Source organism: Triturus cristatus, chromosome 11 (genome assembly GCF_964204655.1).
Source record: "Triturus cristatus chromosome 11, aTriCri1.1, whole genome shotgun sequence".
NCBI classification, from domain to species: domain Eukaryota; kingdom Metazoa; phylum Chordata; class Amphibia; order Caudata; family Salamandridae; genus Triturus; species Triturus cristatus.
In genome coordinates, this window is record NC_140594.1 from 151,928,107 (window position 1) to 151,955,710 (window position 27,604).

At 46.3% G+C, this 27,604-nt stretch overlaps 1 protein-coding gene across 8 annotated transcripts in view; it reads left to right on the forward strand.

Annotated features, from left to right (window-relative positions):
* The window catches only part of PITPNM2 (phosphatidylinositol transfer protein membrane associated 2), a 1,082,174-nt gene that overhangs the window by 821,492 nt on the left and 233,078 nt on the right, over positions 1–27,604 (forward strand). For all 8 annotated transcript variants that reach the window (XM_085633970.1, XM_085633975.1, XM_085633974.1 and 5 more), the window contains one exon: positions 12,793–12,912. In XM_085633970.1, the coding sequence (XP_085490096.1) occupies positions 12,793–12,912 (120 nt within the window). The remainder of the gene's footprint in view (positions 1–12,792; positions 12,913–27,604) is intronic.

Genomic DNA, 27,604 nt, shown 5'->3' on the forward strand with positions numbered 1-27,604 from the left:
CAGCCGTCAGCCACACTGAATCAGTCACTTTTCATCAGTCTCCATTACAAGTGATTCAAAAGGCAATTGTGGTTTAACCAAGCAATATTGAAATGAAACCGAAGGTCTGTGGTGACTTAGTGGGAAGTGGTAGCCTTCGGTCACCCTTATTCAAGGCCGAAAGCTCACCTTCAACCAGACATTGAGATCTTGAAGCTTCTTTCCGGTTTGATACAGATACCTCCTTAGTTGTCATTTTAAGTCCACGCTTTTATCAGTTGACTGGTGCATTCGATGCAAAGTTACAAAGATTTTGTTTATCAAGTGAAGAATTTTCTTGATTAATTCTAAAACTTTTGCCAGGTGCTACCTGAATTACAAAATATTTCTCTTACATTAAAATAATTAAAAAAGCAATACGTCCTGAAAAAGGTGGCTCACATTTCACATGCACACATTGTTATGATGTGCTTGTTTTAATTCAGTTTCCTATATTGCTTCTGCCTGGCCCAGCCATTTTATAAAGTTCTCTTGGTTGTTTCTCAATAAATAATACATTTTCCTACGTTTTCTACTAGTATTCTAGCTTCACTGACAAATACTGATTCCCAGCTGTTCCAATTGCAGAAGAGTTGCTAATAAAGGGGCAGAAATCTTCCTCCCTCCTCTAACCCCACTTCATTTGGCTGCATCTGGTGCAGCTGTGCTGTCGACCAGAGCCTAATGATGTGTAATTGAAATGTTTGAACAGAAATCAATTGTACTTAAAACTGTGTGGGAGGAGTTGAGCCTTCTTACAGCTATGAGGGATTTTACAGTGGCTCAAGTGGTCCCAAGGCTGTTTGGATCAGGGACAGCCCATAAATACATGTCATCAGCTTGTAGTGTTGCTAGCCAAAGCCAGTAAAAGATGTTCATTGCAGTCCAGGCTTGAAAATGTTATCGTCAGAGCCCCATCTCTGTCCCACTGTAATACAGCTCTTCATGTTACCTTCTCATTCCTAGTTTGCTCCTGGATGATTATCTTCTGTTTATCTCTCCTTTATCCCCCACCCACTCTTTCCATCTGTCACTAGTTATAAATCCATCCATCTGTTCATCCATCCACCTATCATCTTCTTTGTATCTACCTATCTCTGCTCAACTCGTTAGCCAGAAATCCGTATACTAAATTCTCTAATGTCATGTCTCACTTCCTTCCCCATATTTGTTTTGCTCTTGCTCTATCTGCCTTTCTAACCCTATTTTCCATTTCTCTCCACATAAGTATCTGTCTTTCCCTTACTATCTCTTGCTTTACTTCTCATGCACCCAGTACCTCGGTTCACCAAACTTCTTTGAGTTGTAAAAGAGACATAAGGCACTCTTTAAGCGTGATTAAATATAGGATTTATCCCTTGTGTCACATACAACCTTTCAACAGCCCCTATTTGGTGCTAAATGGTTAGGGAGGGCCAAGGAAAGAGTAGAATGTAAACAGCACTCTAACAGCCTGATGTATGCAAAGAGTGGTTGCAGATTGCGCGCTGAGATTTTGATACCAGTCTATCTTTTTATGATGCCACCTACATGCTAATTGGGTGCATTGCAAAATCTCTAGTCACAGAGGGTCACATAACAAACTGTATAATGAATGCTAATTAGGCAGGTCATTATTTGCAACCACCTGTGATTGACTACTGATAGGGAGACTGACGTGTAAGCAACAGCAGACTCTCACTCCTGTGTTTGCATTCCTGGGCGGGAAACTTTTTTTAAAAACAGCCCATGTTCCTTATAGAGGAACAGCTGCTGTTTAAAAATAAATCCAATTTGGGAAGACATTGGGGCTATAGGGAGTGGTCCTCTGGACCGCCACTGGCTCCCCCCAAGGTTGTCCGGCACAGTTATCAAAGGGGAAGTTATCCAACGGGGCAGCTTTCCCTCTGCAAATGGGTAAACACTTCCTTTGAGAAGCTGGTAATTTTTAATGGTTTGTAACCACAATTGTAATCACAAACCATTGATACATATCTCCTTTATTTTGTTTTAATGTTAAAGTTTTTATATAGCGCTGGCTAGACCCAGGGGTATCAGAGCGCTTTACAGAAGTGTGAGGAGGCACAGTAATCTATACATTATGTCAAAAACATTACAATAAGAACCAATATAACAAGGAAAGCAGATAAATATGAATGCTCTTTACAAAAGTACAATAATAAGCTCACGTGGGTAGGGAGTAATAAGGCTAGGGTGGGTGTGTGGGAGTGATTGGAGGAGGGGAAGGTGTAGCGTGAGGGAGGGGAGTTAGGAGGGAGAATGGGGTGGGGAGAGACTAGAAGGGCAATAGGGGGGAGCCTGATGGGGCGCAGAGTGGGAGACGGTGTCAGAGGTAGGAATTATTGACCCCAATATTTGTTGAGGAGGTACAGTTTGAGGTCTTTTTTTAAGTTGATGTAGGAAGGGTTACATCGTAGGTCTTTAGGCAGGGAGTTCCAGATGGTAGGAGCGTTTCCAGAGAAGAAGCAAGCTTGTGTGCATTTCTTTTTTAACATAGGGGGGATAAGAATGAGGTCGTTGGTGCTCCTTGTCGGTCGGGTGCAGCCTGCTTTGTGGAGTTTGTCTGAGAGGTAACGTGGGGAGTTTTGGTGAAGGGCTTTGTGCGTGATACATGCAATCTTATAGGTGGATCTGCCTTCGATGGGAAGCCATTTGAGGGTTTTAGGAGCGGGGGAGATGTGGTCGAAATGTTTGTAGTCAGAGATAAGTCTAGCAGCAAGGTTGAGCATAGATTTGAGTGGTGCAAGATGGACTTAAGTTATTCCAGCAAGGATAGCGTTACCATGTCTATTCTCGACAGGACCAGTGATTGGACAACAGTTATTAAGTCATCAGCCGGGATGAAGAGTTTAATTTTCTTGAGATGACGGAGAGTGACAAGTGCTCCTTTGGCTGTGGTTTTTATGTGGGAGGTAAGGGCAAGGCTGTTATCAATGGTGATGCCTAGAGATTTAACTGAATTGGAAGTGGTGAGAGAGCAGTTGAGCGCATTAAGGTTGGATATCCAGTCTTGTATGGGGAGTGGGTTGTTTTTAGGGGAGAAGAGAATGATTTCGGTTTTTTAGGGTTGAGTTTGAGATGATTGTGGTGGAACCATGATTGGATCTTGGTCAGGGTGTCATTGAGGTGTAGGACATCAGAGTGGGATTTAATCTTATAATAAAGTTGAGTGTTGTCGGCATAGAGGTGGTAATTGATTCCTACTTGTTTGAGAATGAGGGTGGTTGGTTCCATGAAGAGGTTGAAGAGAGAGAATGGATCCCTGGGGGACACCAAGGGAGATTGGAGTGGGGTTGGAAAGGTAGTTCTTGATTTTGATTTGTTGGGTTCTGTGTGGAGGAAGGAGGTGAACTAGTTGAGGACATGGCCATTGAGGCCAAAGCAGACTTTAAGAGTGTTAAGTAAGGCAGTGTGGTTAACTGTATTGAAAGCAGCGGAAAGGTCGAGGAGAATGAGTAGACAAGACTTGCCATTGTCAAGAAAGTGATGTATGTCGTCCACTATATTGAGCATGGCCGATTCTGTGCAGTATCCTTTTCTAAAGCCGGATTGCAGTGAGTCAAAGAGGTCGAAAGTGTTGATGTGATCATCCAGTTGGAACTGGATGCCTGTTCCAAGGGCTTTGGAGAGAAGAGGTAGGACGGAGGTTATTTGGGTCGTTGGGATCTGCATTGGGATTTTTGGGGATGGATGTGATTCAACCCAGTTGGAGGGGGCAGGAAAACACCCAGTGGTCAGGGATGAGTTTATAATGGTGGTCCAAAGTGGGGCGATGATATGTTTTAGGTCTTGGACAAGGTTAGAGGGCATCTCCTCACTCATGCTCTCAATTTCTTGTCTTATCTAACACTCTTTCCCTTTCTCTGTTTTGTGTTCTTCCTCTTTCCTCTCGTTTTCTCTGATCCTTTAAGTTGCATCTAAATTTCTTTCCCCATATACTGACCTCAGTCTCGCTCACCCACTCTCACTTTCATGTCCCTTTCCTTACTCTTTCTCTCAGAGTGGGTTCCGATGTCCTGTGGGGGACTACTGGAGCGATTTCTCATGCCTCAGGTTTTAGCCCGCTATGACAGGCTCAAATAGACATCTCATTCTCCCTTTTTATCAGTTTGTGATACTGACTATTCAAAGATTCCATTGGCTTCCTGTTGCGAGCTGAAAGAGATACCAAGCCCTCATTATGATTCACAATAATATCAGATGGGTATGGATTACTGGACTGGGCTACTTGGGCTTCATGTGAGTTCTCAAAACGGGAATAGGTAGAAAGCCTTCAAGTTCAAAATGAACAGTTTGGAAGGAAAATCTCTTCTAGCCACTCACTGAAGTTCTGGAAGGACCTCCTCCTGTGCGGAGGATGGTCACATGTCAGAATAGATTTAAGTGGATCTTGAAATCCTCTATTTGTGGTGCCTGGATTCCGCCAGGTTTATGACGGCCTATATGTTTTTGACTTGACTGAAACAGAAGTGATCACTAAGTGAGCTCTAGGGCAGCGTTTTTCAACCACTGTTCCGCGGCACACTAGTGAGCCGCGAGATGTTGCCTGGTGTGCCGTGGGAAAACGTGGGAAAAATGAAGCAATCGAAAGATTTTTTTTTTTAAAATGTCAAATTTTCCCCCACTAGGCCAGGCGGCGCCGGACTGTATCCTGGGTATGGGGGGGGTGGGGTTTTTGATTGGCGCTCCTGTCCGGGCTGTGATTGGTCCAGACTCCAGCCTGGACCTATCACAGAGCAGTATCTCCCGACTTCCTTCCCGCCCGAGCGCAGTGTGCGCAGCAGCGGAGAGAAGGCGGAGAGAAGAAGACGTCGCGACTCGAGTCACCAGGACTCCCAGGAGGACCAGAGCAGGAGGAGACGGACGGAGACCAGGACTCGGCGGGAGTCGGCACTGCAGACTCAGAGAGACCGCATCCGGATCCAGACCAGGCCGCAGGTGCAGCGTGAGGTGAGTCTCACTCATTTGCACCCTCATTGTATTTGGGTTTCATGCCTTTCACCTCTAGACCTAGGCAGCCTCGTGTATGAAGGGAGATATGAGCTGGCCCCCGCTGCTGGCATCTGGTTGTTGGGTGTGAGCACTGTGCCGCTTCGTCTCTAGTCTAGTTGCAGCATAGAAACCCGCATTTACTCTTGACGTAAGTTCGTGTAAACTTGGCATGCCAGCACGGATTGTGGTGGAGGGAGTTTGTGCCCAGAATTAGCTAGTTGTGCTGCCTTTGAAACTTAAGACGGTGACGTAACGTCGTAACATATCTAGTTCTCAACCTCTCAGACTTGTCATGGTGGTCACCTGACATTAAACGGGTGGTATTTGAGCTCTCCGCTGGTATTTTGCTGGTTTGGCCAATACTTTCATGTTCGTGCCAGTAACAATATTGGGAAAAGCGGTGAAGTCATGTATATTTTTCCATTTCAATTGATGAGAAAAACACTTAGCGGTATTTGACAGCTGTATGAATATAAATCATCTCTGATTGTTCAAGCAAACCGAGGGATTATTGCCACATTACAAAAGTATACTGAGGATTTTCCACAGTTGAATATTCTTCTTGGCCCTTCCAGCATAGCAAAATGTAAACATATGGTTTGTACTTTTTAATGAGGGCGGTGGTAACCCTAGCACTGAAGTGAATGGCACAGGAAGATATAATAAGAGGAAGGCCCACAGATCACAAATTGACACCAAGGCAGAAGTACAACTTTAATAATGGCACGCAACCTCTCTAGCTGCACACACACCCGTTGTTTGCACTGTTTAGAAATGTTTAAATGCATTTATATAGCGCATAGACCCCTGACGAGGTGTCGAAGTTATATAAAGTTATATAAACTGATTGTGAGTCATTCCATAAGACTCACAGACTTTATACCAGGGGTTCTTTGTTTCTCTCTTGCAACGCTACATTGAACAGCTCAATAACACCAGGCTGACTTCTGTGGATATTCAGATCTCTGCACCTGCGCCACAAAACCCGAGGCAGTCTCCCAAAACACAACTCTGCACATTCCTCGTTCCTGACTCAGGCTGCAGCAGAAGAGCACGTGTGAAAGTGAATGCATTGTGTGCGCGCACTCTGCACCTCGGTGCCAGTTCTCTTATCTGATGCTCTATCCATTTCTTACATTCTTTTAATCAAGGGAAGGATATCGGCCCTACTGTTCCATTGTAGGCGACACTTGGCCCCGGGCGATCTCCTACCTACAGCGCTGAAAATTATTGAATTCGGAGTGTGTTTATTAAAACATTAAGACATTTTACATAATAATCCACATGCAGGCTCGACTCTACAGCTGCTCCTTCATTTGTTCACATTCACATGATTTGGAAATGTTGCCTTCCAACGAGGGGGAAATAAAAGTACTGAGAAAGGTCCCATGGCTTGTAATTTCGTTCACTTTCATGTTCTTTTGTCCCTTTTAGCTGTGCTTAAGCCGATTATCCTAGCTCCCTTTTTGCTTTATTTAAGACAGTGATAACACATTATTACAGCTTTTATGAATACTTTACTCTCTGGGTTAGCTTTGTACTTGGCATCAAGGGCTCTCTCTGAGAAACCATCCAGTCACAATTTGCTCCTTATAGATACAAATCTTAAATTTCTTTTATAGGTAACTTGCAGGTGCAGCGTCCTTGTGTATGCCTAGTACTGAGTGACAGTGAGATACTGCAGTGATGGACACGTTTTTGAAAAGGAAACAACTGGACTCTGAACAAAATTTGGAGCCAGATGAGAGCCCAAGTATGAGTGGGGATCAAAAGAAAGCAAAGATGGTTAGCTCAAGCAAATTCTCTGGCACAAGGCAATATAGCGAAAGCTATATTTCATTTGGATTTACTGTCACCGGAGATGCAAACAAACCAACTCCACTGTGCGTGGTGTGTGGTGAAAAGCTAGCTAACAGTGCTATGGTCCCAAGCAAACTTAAACGCCATCTCCAAACGAAACACCCTTCGCTTCAAAACAAGAATGCGGACTATTTTGTTCGCCTGCGTGAAAACACGGAGAAACAGGCAACTTTCATGAGAAAAACCACAAAGGTAAATGAAAGAGCTCTTAAAGCTAGCTATCAAGTTGCTGAACTTATAGCCAAGTCAAAAAAGTCGCACACTGTGGCAGAGACATTAATACTTCCCGCCTGCAAAGCTATTGTAGAGGAGATGCTCGGACCTGAAGCAGCTAAGGAAATAGCCAAAGTCCCTCTCTCAGACAACACAATTTCCAGACGTATTAATGACATGTCTGCAGACATCGAAAGTGTGGTTTTGGAAAAGATCCGTATCAGTGAGAAATTTGCATTGCAACTTGACGAGTCTACTGATATCAGTGGACATGCTCAACTCTTGGCCAATGTGCGTTTTGTTGATGGTGATGCAATTAGAGAAAACTTCTTTTTTTGCAAGGCATTGCCAGAAAAAACAACAGGAGAAGAAATTTTTCGTGTCACATCAGCATACCTTGAACAAGGAGGACTTAAGTGGGAAAACTGCACAAGTGTCTGCACCGATGGAGCTGCAGCCATGGTCGGGCGCACCAAAGGCTTTGTAAGCAGAGTGAAGGAAAGAAATCCAGATGTGATTGTTACGCATTGTTTTTTACACCGTGAGGCCCTCGTAGCCAAGACTTTACCAGCAGACCTAGTTCATGTGTTGGATGATGTTGTGCGCATGGTAAACTTTGTAAAGTCACGACCCCTAAAAAGTCGCATATTTGCAGCTTTGTGTGAGGAGATGGGAGCGAAGCATAAAACCTTGCTGTTTCATACGGAGGTCCGGTGGTTGTCGCGTGGCAAGGTCTTGGTTCGTGTGTATGAGCTGCGGGAGGAACTTAAAGTGTTTCTGACAAATGAGAGGCCAGATTACGCAAAGCTGCTTGCAAGTGATGAGTGGTGTGCAAGGCTGGCATACCTGGCAGATATATTTCATCATCTGAATGAACTGAACACACGAATGCAAGGCCGAAATGAAAACCTGCTTACAAGTACAGATAAAATAAATGGATTCCGTTCAAAGGTGCAACTCTGGCATCAACACGTGGAAAGTGGCAATCTTGAAATGTTCACACTCACCAAGCAATGGCAAGGTGTTCACACTGCTGCACTGTGTGAGATAATAGTTAAACATTTAAAAACTCTCGAGGAGAGGTTGTCATTTTATTTCTCTTCAGTCTCCACTGAATGCCTTGACTGGGTTAGGGACCCTTTTAGCTCAGCATCAGTTGGTGGAAAGGACATGACTTTACAGGAGCAGGAGGAACTAACTGAACTGAGGCAAAATCGTGGTTTCAAGCTAAGATTTGCTGATCTACCTTTGGATAGTTTTTGGTTGGATACTGCCAAGGAGTTCCCCCTTCTGGCAAACAAAGCTATTTTGACATTGCTCCCATTTTCCACTACATATCTGTGTGAGATGAGCTTTTCAAGCATGATTGCTATAAAAACTAAATACAGAGAGAGACTGAGAGCTGTTGACGAAGAGCTACGTGTGTGTCTTTCTTCGATTCCAGCCAGAATATCAGCTTTGTGTTCTGCCAAACAGGCCCAGGTTGCGCACTGATCAATAAGACCAGTGTTTTATAATTTTTCATATTTCTGTTTACTTACCATTTCATAATAAAGTAATTATAAAATACTTTCTTTGTGTTTATTTGATTCCTATTCAAGAAAATTACTTTATATATAGTCAATATAGGCACAGAGTTAAATTTTTTAACATTTTCTAATGGTGGTGTGCCTCGTGATTTTTTTCATGAAACAAGTGTGCCTTTGCCCAAAAAAGGTTGAAAAACGCTGCTCTAAAGATCAGTCTCTAAATCTCATGCTTTCTCTCCCCCTATTTATAACCTTCTCACTACTCCTGCCCTCCACTGCCCTCCCCCTCCTCTGTTCTACAACCAGACTCTTCGAATTAGACTTGGGTTGTCCTGTCCCAGTCTACATGAACTTAAATCTGACCTACCTATGCCAGACTACAATGATGTAATGCCTAGAATCACTGGGAACAAAAGGAAGTAGAAACCAAGGGACCACCTGCAGTGCATGATTAAACACATCTCTGCCATGAAATGGTCCAATATTCAATAAACATGCGACAAACATTTGTCAACTTCCATAAGTGATCTATTGGAGAGCAGGAGGATACGATGGGATCGGGAGAGACCTATGATCCCGACTTGGCGGCTCCGACCGGAGGCGCTTGAGGACCCGGTCTTCTGTGGAGACCTGGGGACGGGTGTTAGTCAGTATTTTGATGAGAATGAGGGGACGGCAGCGTCGGCATCAGTTGAGTGGGATGCATTCAAGGTGGTAGTTTGGGGTTTTTGTATTGGCAAAATGACGGGGATAAGGAAAACATTGTTGACAGATTTAGAGACGGCAAAGCGCAGGTTGCGAAAAGCTGAGAGAGCTCGCCCCTGGGATCCAGGAGTCCAGAGTGAGGTCTTGGGGGCTAAGGAAGCAGTGGCTGTCCAAGTGGAACAACTGCGTTCCTTTGACTACAGGTCCTACAGAACGAGGATGCATGCAGAAGGGGACAAATCGAGCGCCCCGCTGGTGTGGCTAGCTAATCCGAATCCCAGGGGGACACCAATACTGGGACTGACAACCTCAGCGGGAGAAATGGTGTACACGCAGCAGGGGATAAATAGTTTATTTTTGGAATATTACACTGCGCTTTACCACAGCAAATTGATGCTGGGTGCTGACGACATAGGGGAATACCTTGCAGACTTGGCCCTGCCGCATTTGGAGAAAGAGCAGGAGGATATGCTAGGGCGAGAGATCACGATAGGAGAAATAAGGAGTGCAATCAAGCATATGGCGCGTAATAAAACACCTGGGGTGGATGGACTACCAATAGAATTCTATTCCAAGTATGTGGATCGCTTGGCCCCGCGCTCACAAGTGATGTATCGGGAAGCACGGAAAGCCGGGCAGTTACCGGTGACCACTCGGGAGGCTGTTATTGTTCCCCTCCTGAAACCGGGGAGGGAACCCTCCGACATGGAGGCATATCGCCCACTCTCAATGTTGACGACCGACTACAAAATATTGAGCAGGATCCTTGCGTCTCGGCTCCTGCCGTACATGTCGCAGCTGGTTCATCGGGACCAGGCGGGTTTTATCCCCAAATGAAATACATCTCTTAATGTGCGGTGACTACTTCGTATTCTGGGGGAGGACCATGGTTTGCCACCTACCGCAGTGGTTCTCTCGGTCGACATTGAGAAGGCCTTCGATAGTCTGGAATGGCCGTTTCTTTTCCAGGTCATGCGAACGATGGGCCTGGGAGAGACATTCGTGGGGTGGACCCAAATCCTATACAACTCAGCGACGGCCCAAGTGCGGACGGGGGCGGTGATATCATCGCCCTGTTTAGTGGGGCGAGGTACCCGCGTTGCTCACTATCTCCACTGCTGTTCGCGCTTGCGATTGAGCCATTGGCCGCGCGAGCCAGAACTGGGAGGCATTATGCTGGCCTGGAATTGCGCGGAGTCACGCGGTATATATCGCTTTATGCTGATGATCTGCTCATATTTTTGGCCGCCCCAGGAGAGATCTCATCAGGAGCGACGACGCTCCTGCGACAGTTTGGTGTGGTCTCAGGGCTCCGAGTGAACTGGACGAAGACTTGCCTGTTCCTGGTACATCGGGCAATTGAGAGTCCTGATCACTTGGAGGGAACACGGTGGGAACCCCACTGCTTACCTTATTTGGGAACCAATATCTATCATGGGCAGGAGGACCTCTTGGAGGGTAATGTGGGCCAAACGGTGCGAGGGATCAAAGGGAGCATGGCATTCTGGGGTACGCTGCCGTTGTCGGTAGCGGGCCGAGTGGATCTTTTGAAGATGGTAGCACTGCCTAGTCTGCTATATTATTTCAGGACGCTCCTGATCTGGATTCCAAGTTCACTGTTCGGGATGATCCGGTCCATGATGGGAGTTTTTTTATGGGGGAATGGTAGACGGCGAGTAGCATTGGCCACGATGATGCGACCCTGGGCCGTGGGGGGATGGGCGGTCCCAGACTTTGAATTGTACTATCTAGCCGCTCAATTGCAGTGGCTTACCCAAGCGGTAGCTAGGGAATTCAGGGTCCGTACGGCCCGACGGACCGATGGTTCCCAAGCCATGTTTTATCCTTTGTGATCCTTGGCCAGCGGATGCGTATCGGCTCGTTGACCTATGAGGAGAGGGCACTAAGATCGTGCTGGAACCAAAGCCGACGCAGAGGAGGAGTTACTCGCCCATATGCCCCGGAGATTCCTTTGGGCATGTGCACGGCCCTCCCGCACGGGAGGGACTGGTCTGCGCTAGGCTCTACAAGATAGGTATGACCTGCCCAGGGGTGACTTCTTACAGCATGCAGCCCTAGAGTTGGCGATCCAACGGCATTGGTGAGGAGGGTTATCGGAACCACAGACGTCTCTGACATGCCAATATGTTGTGATGGCAGCGGGGACAGTTAAAGCTATAACGTGCTTATATAGGCGAATGGTGGAGGAAGGACTGCAGCTGCTGAGTCAATTGCAGGCGAGGTGGGAGGCAGACCTGGGTAAAGTCATTCCGGAAACGACATGGGCTCAGATAGTGGAAAGAGCATGGAAGGGCACGCATAATGCTAGATTCCAACGTATTCATTTTTACATATTGCATAGAGCATACTTAACTCAAGCGCAGATAAATACATATTTCAATGTGGATACAGCCAGGTGCCCCCGATGCCAATTGGACGCAGCAGACTTTCTTCATATGATGTGGAGTTGCCCGCATGCTAAGAACTTACTGGGAGGAGGTGGTTGAGGTACTGTGTAGGGTGACGGATAGGCACATAGAACCCGATATGGGAGCATGCATTTTACACTGGTTTCGCCATACGACGCGAACTAAAGTCACGACTAAGTTTATGGACCTGGGGTTATTGTTAGCCAATAGGGAACTGACGAGACAATGGGAAACCAGGCAGTGACCCAATGTAGAGCATTGGAGGGTGGAGTTCACTGCCTGGGCAGCTAGTGAGGGTGTGTTTCGGCTCCAGCAATCTAGGAGAGCTAGCAATGAAAAGGCACTGGAAACCGCAAAAGCTTGGGAAGCACTGGTCGCGTTGCTGACGTTGCCTGAACCAGAATCGGATAATGAGTCACTGGACGTACAGCTGGGGACTCCCTGAATAGACAGCTTATAACGGGTTTCTTGCAGTCCTGGAGGGTAGTGTCGCAGATTAACGAATGTTCTAAATCAAGCTGTCATACTGGGAAAGTAATAGAGTCACACAACCCTGGAAACTTATGGCAACTGATAATTCTCTGTTCATGTCAATTGGAACACACCGGTGGTTGGGGTTAGGGAGGGAAGAGGGTGGGGGGAGGCAAGTACAATGGAGGGTGCAGATCTTGGCTAACACAGAGATACGGGATGCTATGGCACGCCTGTTAATGGAGGTTGTTCTATAATAGTAGAAGATTCTGAAAGTACAGCGTGCTGGAGACTATACTGTGAACAAAAATCTGGTTGGTGAATATGACCCAATGCAAATGTATCAAGAAATGTGTCCCTGACAATAATGTGCTATAAATATGGGTGTTGTGTTTGTGAAGAAAAAACAATAAAATACATTTTCAAAATAAATTGGAGGGTAGGAGGCTCTTATGCTGTTTCTATGTTATCTAGACCACAAGCATTTAAAAAGTGTACCTTGGGATCATTACTGGTAGCTCTATAGGTTTGTGTAATTTAAAAATGTATCCACTCACATGTAATCCTTCTTTTAGGTTTGTCTGATTGGTGATTGTGTCGGAGGGATTCTGGGCTTTGACGCTTTATGCTACAGCAATCAAACAGTCTCCGAAAGTCAGAACAGCAGTCGAAGAGGAAGTATTGTGAGTGTTCAGGTAAAAGACACTGCCCTTGTTTCCATGCCTATTTTGTAAGTCAGTTTGGTTATGGTTTTGTTGTCCATTAATGTTAGCCTTAATGCAGCAGCTACCAAATTGAATGTTGTGAATTTTTGTGTTTTTTCCCGGGCTCTGGCTCCATTAGGAGTCCAATCTGTGGTGCATGCGCCATAAACTATTGAAACCCCTCCATTCCTTACTCTTTCGATTTATTACTACACCACTCTCAACCAGAAAAGTGTCTTTCCTTCTTTCAACATTACCAGAGGTGCTTCATCCCCATACCTGTGATTACTGATTTCCCTATAGGAGCTCCTGCCTCATCACTGAGCCCATTGGTGATGGTTTTAATGATTTAATTTGTGGTATTCAAAATCCTACAATTTCAATTCTGCCTGCAGGAGATAGTGAAGACATATTCCTTATGCCTCAGAGAAGATTATACATACGTATATTCTTGTGTTTCATTTCACTCTGGCCCATTTTTACTGATAGATTGATATATTGTTCCACATATTCTTCTCTTTTATGGTCTATTCCTGTTTAAGCTTATCATACTTATCTGGTTCACCTCACTCTTCCATCTGCTGTGTGAGAATAGGTACTGTTGCTATGCCCCCCTCTGATCTCTCCTCCTTGTGTAGTCCCCTAGGGTAATCCCCTCCAATTGTTCTCAGCTAACACTGCTCTTTGAAGTAAAAATAATTTTGACCCTAATGTGTCAGTCTCTTTTCCTCACTTGTTACACCCGATTTCTCTATTTCAGTTTTTAGTTATGTCAAGAAGATGATAAGCTATCATAATTTGAGCATCATTTTCTGACTCTCAATCCTCCTAAGATCTCTACTTTCCATCACTTCCTTCACCCCAACCACCACTTTTCTACTGCATTATTGTTAGTGTATTTTTTTCCTACCGACCAATACCCTTCTCACTGCTTGACTCCTTTCCTGCTAGTAAGGCGATTAAACCCTAGAATTACTGCACCTCATCATGACTTCTCATTCCACAGGCATATTTTCCAATTGAGCCCACAAGAATTTCCCTCTTTATCCATAGTTTTATCCTCCACACTTTCCCTAATTAATCTTTCTCTCACTTGCAGCTCCCTTTCAATCAATCAATCAATCAATCAGAACATTTGTAAAGCGCACTACTCACCCGTGAGGGTCTCAAGGCGCTGGGGGGGAGGTGAGGGGGGGAGGGGTGCTGCTACTGCTTGAATAGCCAGGTCTTGGGTAGCCTCCTGAAGGTTAGTAGGTCCTGGGTTTCTTCTTCCTCACCTCTTCCACCCCATATTCCTCTATAGCCGTTCTCTTTTCTTTCACCCAAAGAAGCTCCCACCTGCCTTTTTTTTCTTTCTTCACCTGTGAGGTCATTTCCTCTTTATCCCTGACATTCTTGTCTGACTGTACTCTGGATTGGTAACTGCTTCTCCTTCACCTCTATCCCCTCCAGGTCTCAACTTTCCTACCCCAATAAACCCATGCAGATTTCTTCCGTTTCCCCGTCTATGTTTTGGCTGCTTGAAACTCACCGGCCAAGCTACCTCGATTCCTCTCATGAGCAGGAACAACATTAAAATCATTGAGTGTCTGATACTTCCAACTTGACTCTTTTAGTCAGAGCTTTTTTGTTTATCTACTATTGGGACCCTATTTCCAGGGACACTTGTGACAATCACAGTGTTCCCTAACCATTTATAAAGGTCAGGTCAGATTTCATTACCTCGCTATTCTATTGATGGCAACGACAAACTCCACCACCTTTGGATACCTTTCATTTAACTTTGATCTTGTATTTATTGTTAACTAATTCTTCTCTATATTGCCTAACCTTAATATTATTTTGCGCTCCAAAGATATCTCCATTTGTCACCCTCACTCAAACTACATTGATGCATGTAAGATCATGAGCTGCAACTTTGCATCCCTGCCCATATGCTATGCAAACTGTTCTGAGGAGTAGATAGGGACTTTCTTCTTCACTGAATAACCATGCCTCTTTCCAGCAAGAACATCTGTGAACTCCGTAATGGCTACTACTCCCTAAAACTCTATTTGAACTTTGTCTCCAGGGTCGGACTGGACTATATGGCAATCAGGGAGTGCCCTAAGGGCAGGTCTTCCATGTCAGTATGTGGGCCAGTTGTGTGGCTGGTTGTGGGCCTCTTTTATGGTCTAGTGGACTGATTTTTACTTTTGATTTAAAGGATTTGAAAACAAATATTGCCTACAGCAAGCTCAAGCCCATGCAGTCTTCCATGCTTTGCAAAATACTCATACAGCATGTGTTTGCAACTTCAAAACGGCCCCAGTATGCAAACATAGGCTACTTTTTTAGCTTTGTAAATTCACTAATATGGGCCACTTTTGTTTTGGTGCCTGAGCCTGTTTCTGTCCCAGTCCGACCCTGTGGCTCTCCTTCAAATAATATTGTCCACAACAATGTTGGTTAAATTCTGCTTGATTTTATATTTACACGGTCCACTAAACTGACCTTGATCTATTAGTCTTGACTGAATCTGGCACAATGCAACCTTCAAATATTCTGGTCAACGACTTTTTTTTTTTTTTTACAGAGTTTTTTATAGCGCGAACTTGACACAAAGGTATCTGGTATCAGAGTGCTTTACACGAGCACCTGTTGCGTTACATGAGGACACATTCATTTTTGTTAGGCACAGGGAGATTAAGTGATTTGCCCAGAATCACAGGATGTTGTGTGTCCTTGCCGAGACTCAAACCCGGTTCCTCAGATTTGAGGTCCACCGCCCTAGCCGTCAGGCCACATCCTCTCCCAATCACTTCTTTATTATTCATTTTGAAGTTGAGGGCATGCAGTTTGGAGCGGTTGCAGTTTTCTGCAGGAATTGTATTCTGCCAATGGCTACATGATAACACCCACTCATGCTTCTAGTGTTTGCATCTGGAAATCAAACCTTTAAGTGCGTTCTCCATCTAAATAAATGTGACCTTCCATCTTTCTTGTGACATCTCATCATTTATTGAGAAATACATAGAACACTGGATGAATCAACTAATTTTCTCTGATTATCAAGCCTTCCTAGGTGACTTTATTCTACACTGGTATGATCCTAATGACACCACAGTCATTCTGCGTACCTCTTCTTACCAAACTACAAACTTATTCAACACTTAATGTTAAGCCGCCAACATTAAAAGTGTGATTCTTGATTTAATCATCTCCCAAAAATATTTTATTGACATTGATGACTCAGTCCTTGTTGGCTGATCAGACCATTTTTTAGTACCTTTCTCCTAAGCGTTCATTTAGAACAAAACATTCGGTCAGTCTAAGAAGATGTTAGTTTGGTTTCCTTACACCACAAATATCAGCATCAACATCTTGGCAACAAACAAACTTCCCCCTAGATTGTCAGCTCATAAGCTCATTGTTTATATTGAGGAACTTGTTGTCGGGGCGTGGCTAGCAGGCCATGATGGCGGATGCACTCTTGGGCAGCTCTGCTCTACGGCCCGATTATCCGGCAAAAATAGCTGACCACAGGCGCCATCCAGTTCCTGCTGCAGGCGCCACGGACAAAGAACACTGCGCTACACACTGTGGGTGTGAAATCAGGGGCTGAAGTGCAGTATAGAACTGTGAGCGGACCCGCGCTGGTCCTGAACGAGTTGCGTCTAGTGGCCATCTTGTCAGCTGGGGTGAGGTCTGTACATTGCTGACGAGACCAACGGTCTGGGATCTACCAAGCGGTGCTGCAGACAACCAGCGCTGAACCTTGGCGGCCCCTGTGGTATGCCACCGGTGGGGGGTGGAGACGCCCTGGCGCCGGGAGATGGCAGATGAAGACTTTGCAGTGTGCTGCGGATGGAGGTGAGATGAACTGAGCGAGCCCGGAAGAGTGGAACCTGGAGCTGCGAAACCCTACAAGTGGCTGCTGACGTGTGTACCTGACCCCGCGGAGCGGCTGTTAAGGGTGAGCTGGTGATGTGCATGGCGTGACTGGGGTCCCGGGGCTGTGTCGAGCCTAGTCCCAGCAACAGATAGCAAACAGTGGGAGCACATGAGCGTCACGCCAAGTCCCAGACAGGTGGAGGCCCGGAAACGTGTAGCGCCCGGGAGATGCAGATCGGGGCTCGAGCAGCGAGAGAGAGGCCCAGAAGCGACGCTGGACCGCGATTGAGGAGGCGCACGGAGTCTGAGACCCCAGCTTTTGCACAGGAATACGGGCGTGTGGGTAGCCTACGTCAGTGCTGGGCATTGAGAAAGTGGGCACATCAACAGTGAGCCACTCCGCCATGGTGCGAAGCGCTGAGGGTGGCCATCTTGCCCCTAACAATGAGAGCTGCCATCGCTGGAGAGCCGTATTGCCAATGAGGGCTCTATAGACGTCAACCTCGTGTAAGAGCAGCAGTTACCAAAGTGTGCGCCAACATGCTGTAAAGCTGGCCTGAGCGAAGGAGACAAGTGGTGGCACGGGAAGCAGGCAAGTAGCGCTACCCACATCAGACGCTACCAGAGGCCGGCAGTATCCGAAGCCAGGAAGTGTGTGGAGTCCCGTGGCCCCTGGTGTGAGGTGCGCAGCTGGGACAGGCGCGACCACAGACATCACGATATAGCCAAAACACGTTCAGCACTCCAGAGAAGTGGGAATAGTACCTGCTCCAGCGTGCATTTAAAATGTTGCCCTAGCCCATGCATGATCGGTAGCGACAATGGGCAGACAGCGGGCGGAAACAAGCATGCAGTCCACAGCACCTTCAGCACCACCCAGGCACCCAGACAATGAAATGGAGAATGAAGAAAATGTAGAGAGTCCCACGTTGGGATCTAAGATAGATAATGTGCTGCTGGTGGTGACACAGCTCAGTGTGTCTCTGGCGCAAATGCGCACGTCTCTAGAGGGACTAATCGATAAAATTACATCGGACTTTACAATACTGCACGCAGATCATCACAAGCTTGCGGAAAAGGTTGACAAGATGGAGGCTGAAATGGAAGAGATCCTCCCCAAAACCAAAGCCTCGGCGGCTAAAGTGCTGACACTAGCCGGATGAAAGTGCACATCCTGGAGAACAGGATAGATGATGAGGAAGGGTGTTCTTGCCGCAATAATGTCCGGATCGTAGGCCTGCCAGAGGGAACGGAAGGGCGGGATGCAGTGTCGTACACGGAGGCCTGGCTGAAAAATGTGATGCTACCAAATTCCTCTCCCCTTTTTCGCAATAGAAAGGGAGCATAGAGTCCCGTAGGGTCGGCGACAGCAAGGAGCTGGGCCTCGCCCGTACCTAGTCCGACTCCTGAACTACAAAGACAGGGACGCGATATTGCAGGAGCTGCGTAAACTAGAAGAGGTCTGAGTTGAAAACTCAAAAGTGATGTTCTTTTCGGACTATTCTCTTGGTGTGCAGCAACGAAGAGGCAGGTTTATGTCAGTTAAACAGAAGATGCAGGAGTTAGAAATTAAATACTTGCTCCTCTTCCCGGCCCGACTGCGAGTGGTAAAGGACAGCGTTACACACTTCTTCAGTACAGCAGTAGAGACATGGGACTGGCTCGAAGCGGAGGGGCACAGCGTGTCACCTGGTAAACGGACTGCAGTCACGGACTCCCAACATAGCAGTCGAAGGAGCTGGCAGAGACCTCGTAGGCGAGCCAGGAAGCGCCTGACGCAGCTTAAGGCTACCCCCGACTTAGAACAGTGCCTGCAGGAACGCTGTGCTGTTCTGCAGACAGCAGGGACTATGAGAAGGAGCCCAGTAACCAGGGACACGGATGCCTCATCGGAGCGCTCCATGAGTGCACACAACACGTCGGCGGGGTGGGAGAAGATTTGCAGCCATTGCCTGAGGGACGCCCCGAACAGCTGACGACATTATGTAATGTAGATAAAGGGTGTCATAGTAATCACTATAATGTGCCCCGAGTGAGTAGTTGTCTTAGAGAAAATGTGTAGCACTGTGGGATGGGAATCTGCTATGACAACCTGTGAACTTTTGCAGGGGCGGGCCTTCTGTCTTCCTGCCGTTTTTTTTCCCGCCATGGGTCCAGAGGCACTGCAGTGTAGGCAGGATGAGACGCAGTGTGTGTAGCAAATCAGAGCTATAGGGCCTGAGCTTCAATTGGCTCACTACACGCTTAGTTGAGGCTACCTCCCCTCTACACACACAGTATCACAGCGCATAAGGCCGATAGTTGCCATAAGGCGCAGTTCAAGGTTGGGGCAGATACACGTTGTCCCTCTGCCCTGTCCCACTTCCACCACACAATGTTTAATTCCCCACATAGCACCGCACCACCACGCCATTGGGGTTTTCGCGCAGTGAGATGGCAGAATAGGCCTAGGCTACACGTGCATGCCGCTTGCCTCCCTTACAGAGTAACCAGCCAACTGACCATGCACGAATATTGTGTAAATAAAGGATGCCGCCGACCACGATAATCACTTGGAATGTCAGGGGTATGCACACGCCCGCATGCAGATATAACACATCTGCATACTTAAAGAGACATGCGGCGCATATCGCACTTTTACAGGAAACGCATATATCGTAGCCCGAGATACACAGATTGCAGTGAAAGTGAAGAGGACAGGTGTTTGCCACAGGCTACTCATCATACATGAAGGGAGCATAAATATGGGTCAAACTAGGCACACACTATGTATCGGAAGAAACGGAAATAGATATTCATGGCCGATATGCGTTGACAAAAGACAGGCTCAATGGCAGACCGGTAGTACTCGGATCAATATATGCCCGAACACTGACCAAGCCCCATTCTGGCGTATACTGTCAGCAAAGCTGTCCCAGTGGTGTGATATTCCTTGGCTGTTGGTAGGGGACTATAATGCGGTACTGGATACAGGCTTAGATAGATCCTTCCCGCCGCTACAGCAGGCGACTTCTACATCCAACGCTAAAGGTTTGATTGAGTGTCTCTGCAGTTGGGGACTAGTAGACTTATGGAGGACGTTCAATTCAAATACACGCCTCTACTTGCACTACTCACTCCCCCATTGCCTACATGTGCGCCTAGACAGGTTCATAGGACACACAGCATTACTAGCAGACTGCATCAATACGGATTACCTGGGGCCCACACATTCTGATCATAATCTGCATATGTTACAACTAGGTGGAGTCGATTTAACGCCGGCCACCAAGTTGTGGAGACTGCAGACAGCAGCACTGGAAGACCACCCCCCCCCCCCCCCCCCCCCTCCTTTAGAGACTCAGTGGGATTGGCCCGACTTGGAGCCTACGCCGGCAGCCGGACCGTGAGGCTAAACAAATAGAGGACACCCTTCTCCAACTTGAAACTGCCTTAGTAGTTGGTGCTGGCGCGCAACAGGCGCTCGGTGATCAGCGACTAAAGCATGTTGAGGTAATGGAGAAACTGCGCTGTCTGAATTATGCGGCGCATTCGGCCCGTACTCATTCTCTGGCTGATAAGGCGGGGAGGCTCTTGGCAAGACTAATTGAGCAAGACCGTGCGCAGCCACCGACATTGTGCTTGAGAACCGGAGCAGGGCAAATGCTAACGCTCCAATGCAACATACTTCGCGAATATGCATCCATTATACAGACGTCTATAAGCCAGTAATACAGGTCACTCCGGAGGAGCTGGAGACATATCTGTCCCAGCTGCCCATGCCTGTGGTAGATGACTCTCAGCGGGCTGAGTTAAACGAGCCAATAACGCTACTTGAGGTGCAGTTAGCGATTCAAGCATTGGTCACAGGCAAGGCACCAGGTCCGGATGGGCTACTGGCGGAGTTTTACAAGGCATACCGAGACATACTTGCTCTGAAACTGCTTGCACTATATGTCACTGCGCAAGAGACAGCCATTTTGCCTCAGTCGCTACGTGAATCCCTACTTGTCTCGCTGCCCAAGCTGGACAGGGACACAGAGCTCGTGGGCTCATACCGCCCATTGGCACTGCTAAATTCGGATTATAAAATACTCGCCAAACTGCTGGCAAGCAGACTGGCTCCAGTGGTCCCGCGGCTGGTAGATGGAGATCAAAACAGGTTCATACCAGCACGTTGCACGTCACTCAACCTGTGACGGTTTTTTAGAGTCGCCCACTACTCTAGAGAGCGATTGAGGAACTTATTGACGGCTTTGCACCTCTAAAACGTTGAGATCTCGACCATCTGTGTAAATCTGTTTTTGCATTATATTAAAGAAGGAAAATTGTGTTACATACATTGCTGATACAGTGCATCAGTTAACTATGTTGCGCATGATGATATAAAAAAATGGGAAGTTATTAACAGCACAATGATATAACATTTAGTAATGTCATATTAGTACAGGTGGCAAGTGTTATCTAGTAAGTACTGGCAATTAACACATATATTACATGCCTGCAATAACAGATCCAAACAATATTTACTTCAAACAGGCAGAAGTCTAACATGAGCTTATGATATAACTAACTAATTCATACCGGCCTTATTGACAAATCCGATCACTACATTATTCAGTTCTTCATATACAGTTATATAGGTGAGTTTATGGTTCCATGTCGTCTACCACTGCTGTGTGGTTGAGTGTTGATTCAGAGTGGGTTACAGCTAATAGTTGTGTTATAACGAGTTCCGTCGTATCGGGAAGTGTGTTACGGCCCACCTCCCACGCACTGTTGCCTCTCTCAGAATGGATGCTTTGACGTATGGAGCCAGCAGGTGGTTCATTGTGTAAAGCTGTCGTTAAAGCGTCTCAATGCGTAGCAATAGGGTATTTACGAAGTCCCAAGTTGTCCTCTCTATGTAAAGCGGTGCTTTTCGCCTGAGTCCAGTAAGTGAATGATTGCAGCCAGGTGGTAATATGAAGGGGGTCGGGTGATTTCCATCTGCGGTTCATTCATCTTTTGGCTAACAGTAGCCCTAAATCAAGGAATCTAGATGTGACTTTGTATTCCTTGCCCCTTTGATGTAATACTAAAATGCATATCTCCCATGTAACCATAAGGGTTCTGTCAGTGCAATGCCTCAAGCGGTCTACCACTTCCTGCCAGGAGTGTTGTTATCAGGGGCATGGCCAAAGCATGTGCAGAAGGTCAGCATTCACCAGCTGGCAGCGAGGGCAGGCAGCGTCTGCACTAGATCCAGACCATCTGTTCAGGTTCTCTAGAGTGCTGTACGATGAAAGAAAACTTCTAAAAGTGATTAAGAAAACATTGAGACAGTCACTCTCACTTACAACCTTGATAATCCTTGGGTATGTAGAAGTCTGTATATAAAGGCACATATATTTTTTTTTAAAATTGTTATTGATTTTTTTAAATGTATAAAATAACAAAAAGACACATACTAAAATTAGCAAGCTAAGTTGATATGTCAACAGGAGTATGATGTCTCCCAATCTACCATCCCACAACAGAACTTAGTACATTCCTGTGCAAATGTATAGGAACTTGCAGATGCCAACAAGGGATTGGGGGTCAGGAGAGGGTGATGTGGTGTCACACTGAAGCCATTTGAGGCACCCATCACATATTCATCAATGTGTTTAACCCAGTCCATAGTAGCTTATGCTTTTAAAAAAAAAACATTTGGCAGAGTCTAGTAGCATATATTGTTCAATGCTCAGATAAACGCTAATCTACATTGGAGAGAGGCATTGATTTTAGATGGTTACTTGCCCCCGCAAAGTCTAGCCACATCTCTCCACGCCACTGCTACTCCCAAATGAAAGGCACATTTTTAATTTGAAGACTTCTCACAAGAAATATTAATCCTGCAAAAAACCAACATAAGCAATTTGTGGAAGGTGTATAGGTAGGCAATTACCCTCTACATGTTTAGAGTGTCAAATTTTCTGAAAGCAATGTGTAGAATTCACCCAATTCCTTTGAGAAAATAGTTAAATCCATCAAAATGTCTTGGTCTCTACTCCTAATTCACCAGCACAACTCATTGTCATATTCAAATCTTCTTATCAAAACTCTGAAAGTGCTTGTGGGCATTGGTGGCGTTATCCACAAGTGGCTCGCATCATATTGTCAACCTGTTTTTCTCACCTATTACCTTATTGTAACAAGTACCGCAAGATTCCAAACTGGATCCAACCTTCTTTAATATTTATCTCAAGCCCCTTGTTGTGATCCTCAACAAATCAATAGCCTGATAGTACACAGCTGTACGTCAACGTCTCTTTGCCTGATGACAAATCACACCCTGCCCACACCCTCAATATCATTCAATAATGGATGTGATTTCACGATTCGAAGCTTAACCTTTGAAAGGCATCTTTTTTTTTAAGTTTAATTATTTGTTATTGATTTTATCATTTAACACATAAACAAAGGCAGAATACAGATAGACAGAATGAAAGATGGTTTGATGTCCATGTCTTCGAGAAGAAATAAAAATGGGAGGGTCATGCCGAAATAGTTAATGTACAAAGTTTCATAGCAATGTTTGAAAAGCATCTTTAATTGAATGACTTTGTCTGGAAAAAATCCTTTAAGCAGTGCAAATCATTTAATCACCACATCTGCAACAAAAGGGAGTACAAAAAGGTTCATTGTACATGCCAGGCTAGTTCAACTAGGAGACAGACGTGCTATGAGAGAAGCACAAATCAGTCTCAACTTACATACACTTCGAGTCTAGTCTTATAATACTAATTTTGGCATTAGTCCATATTTAATACAATGTTCACAATAGAAAAAGCTTCCTGCTTTTCCGTTATGTCCCACACAGATTACATACATTTCCTGCCGATTTTCCTTGTGTTCCTAACTTCTCACGCAACACTTACAGACTACAATGAGAACATTCTTGCTGCTCCGAGTTTCCTGTTACATATTCCAAGACAGGAAGTTTCTCAGCCAGAATACAATAGTAAGGAAAAAACACTTAAGCCAGGCCGCATTTTAGACCTTTTTTTTTCAATCAGGCTGTAGGTTATTTCCAGATACAAATGTACAACTTAACAAGTATGTTTAACCACACGTTTAAACTGCTTTATACTGTTTTCCTTTCTTTACATGAAAAAGATTCTTAGTTTGAGGGAAAGTGACAGGTAAAACAGAATAATCAGGGCCTAAATCTAAATTAGGGTTTTGATTCCTTTCAACTCCTGCAACACCAGGGACTTCTAACCATGCAGTAATTGATAGCTCAAAATCTTTAGCCATTCTCTCAACAAAAGCATAACCTCCAGCCGCACATTATGGTAACTATGTACGTTTCCCACTTAGACTGTTGTGCAGACCAGTGCTTCAAGACCACAGTACAGTTGTTCTTTCAAGACTTGACTTGGGCAACTTCCTCCCAGTGGACCTGCCAGAAGTGCACTTTGCTCCACTGAGGGTTGCTGTGCGTGCCTGCTTTGTTCCTGAAACACAGGTTTTACTAGAGCTGTCTTTAAGACGGTGCGACCGGTTCAGCCGCACTTGGATCTAAGCTGGGGGGGTGGTATGTTTAGAAATAACTTATGGGTTTAAAAGAACCTCCTGCAGAGTTCCTTGTGTCCAACAGTTTTCAGGGATCGATAAAAATGTAGATTTTAATTTTGGCAGTTTTGACTACTCATAAAGTAGTGCAGAGGGTTAATATGCCTGTTGCAGAGAACATGTACCATGCACATTGCGAAACAGTATTTTATGTGGATAGTTCAGTGGGTTACTGCTTTTGTCACAGTGATGCCTTTGTTACTTGCGAACCGCAACCAACTTGTGAACCATAAGCTGCAATCCTAGTATAGCACAGTGAGCTGTGAACTATCATCAAACAGCTGTATGCAACTTCCATATTATAGGTTTTAACGGTATGGTTCCCCCTTCTTTCATTATCGTAATGTTGCTAAAAAGGGTTATTTTGGGTACCATTGTGGTAAGTTTTCATTCCTGAGGTAGTTTTTCTCCAGACCAAACACTCATAAAATATTTTGCCTGCTAGTATGGATGGCATGTGATTCCTACACCTTGTAATCCACATTGTGTCATGTAACATTTCCTATAGAGTGATTTACACTTGTATGATTAATTTTCACTGTATAATGTGTGTGATGTAAAGTGGTCTGACACCCTAAACATGTTTGAGTTCTGCTGTAAAACAAATGAAATGCATGTGAGAGTGGGACTATGGAAACATGACGGGCACTGTAGGTGGGTGGCAGTGAGAGAATTTGCGGGAAGGAGGTTATTGAGGGGGTGCCAACAAACATTGTTGCACAAGTGCTAAAACCAGCCCTGAGTTACACCAACATTACTTTAACCTATTATTGCCTGAGCACATTGTAGCACATATTATAGCAAGAACGCAGTATATTGTATATGCCATGTTCATTTTTTTTACTGAACGCTGTTTGCTTTCTGTCTTACGAAAGGTGCTAGAAGGCACCAACATAATCCCCTGCACTGAATTATCTGCACAAGCTGCACACAGACCACTTTATCAGATACAGAACTATAGGAAAGTACTATACGCTATATTATATATTTTATATTATGGGCATTTCTATAGTGCCTCCTGTTATGTAGCTTGAAGTCTTCCTCAATTAAACTGTGAATAAGATCACAGTTTAACAAATACTGACAAAGTTCATATCTTTTGCACATACAAGGCCCGTTGCGTGTGTATATGAAAACATAGATGCTCACACCAAACATATGCATTTAAGCATGTTGACACATCAAACCATTTATAGGCGGAGGAGCTTAGCGCGTGATCAAGATGGCCGCGTGAGCCTAGAGCTCCCGAGACCCTCGCTCCCTCCGGCATCTATCCTGTCTATTATCCTGTACTTGATGCCCGGGCTATTGGAGAGGATCTGCTGCTGAGGCGGGAACCGTTGTCCGGGTCGAAATCGCCCACCGGAGACCGAAGTTATACTGCCTGGAAGTTTGGGGCCTAATCCCCGCACGGTGCCCGGGACTTGCGTTGGCACAGTGCCCGTGCCCTAATTGAACAACAGCGGCCTGGTCGGGGAGGAGTCGTCGGAGGTGGAGGGGATTTCACTTTCACTTTCGATTTCGCCTCCCAGTCTCCAGGGCGCCCGTGACGGGGCGTGCGCGGCGCCAGCCACTGGTTGCATGCCCATTTACCCTGTACGGGCCAGGAGATTGTCTACACGGCAGATTGAGATGTCGACCAGGTCGGACGCCGAAAAGCAGAAGCCCAAGAACACCAGGCGGGGCACCTCCACCCAGACTAATACCATGGACCGCTATGCCCATCAGAGGGGGTCCCCGGGCGAATCGGGCCCGACGTCGGAAGCCTCGAAGGACGCGGCGTCCCCCTCCACAGAATTAACCCTGCAGGACATCATGGGGGCCATCGAAGGGATGAAGTCCTCGATTGGGCAGCAATTTGAGACCCTGGCACAAAAAGTAGATGCCATATCGATAGATGTCAACCTGGTTCGGGCCGACCTCGGCAAAACTAATGAGCGGGTTCAGTCCTTGGACCTCAAGACTGCCGGCCTCCTGGGCGATGTCTCCGGCCTCCAGCAGGAAGTCCGTACTCTCCGGGCAGCAAATGATCACTTCGCCCGCCGGTTGGAGGACTTCGAAGGCCGTGCTAGGCGCAACAACGTCCGCATCATTGGGGTCCCGGAAAATTCGGAGGAGCAGTCGGTGGACCTGTTCGTGGAGGACCTGGTGGTGAACCATCTGGCACCCAAAGGCCTTAGCAAGTTCTTTACCGTCGAACGGGCCCATAGAGTTCCTGGCGGGAGGCCCAAGGTGGGGGCCCCACCAAGGCCGATTGTCGCCCGGATCTTTAATTTCAGGGATCGAGATGCCATACTACAAGCATCGCGGATGGCCGGCCCGCTGCCATTCCAGAACACTACTGTAAGCTTTTATCCGGACTTCACTCAGATGGTGCAAAAGCAGCGGCAAGGCTTCATGGCGGTCAAGAGAAGACTGCGTGAGATGGGACTAAAATATGCCATGCTCTTTCCTGCAAGGTTGCGGGTGGTGTTCGAAGAGCGAACTTTCTTTTTTGAGGCACCCGACATGGTCGGAGACTGGTTGGACACTCTGCCCCAAGGGCGGCCTGGCATGGAACGCTCTGGTGGCGCAGATGGTGCCGGTGACGAACATTGAACCGGGACTTAAGTACCACGACTCCGATCTCTCCGGGAGGTTGATAGTCCGGGGGGTGGCGGGGGCAGTAGGGGAGCTTTTCCTCCTCTGGGGTTCTTTCCGTAGACTAGTTTTATAAGGGGCGACAGGCACACTGCAAGTTGGGGGGCACTTTAGAGCTTACGCAGGGGTGCAGGGTGGGGGGTGGGTGGGGTTTGTTGTTGGGGTTGTTGTTGTTTTTGGTTCTGCAAGGCGTCATGATGCAAGCTCCTGTGGTTCGGGTCGGGTTCCACGTGGGTGGTGGTGGTCTCCTTACATGCTGGGATGGGGGGTAGGGGCCTCAAAATACTCAGTTGGAATGTGAATGGCCTGGGGGATCGTATTAAGCGTGGGATTGTACTGCAATTTCTGAAGAGATGTGCCCCTGATATTGTCCTCTTGCAAGAGACGCACTTGATTGGCAACACGTGCCATGCACTCAATCGTAAAGGCTATAAGTTTGTTGCGCATTCCGGGTTCACCTCGGGTTCCAGAGGGGCGGGAATACTAGTCAGGTCCTCTCTCCCATTTGAGGTTGACTCTACTACTGTAGACGATAGGGGGCGCTTCGCGGCAGTAGCGGGACGGTGGGAGGGCAGGACGCTGGTCCTGGTGT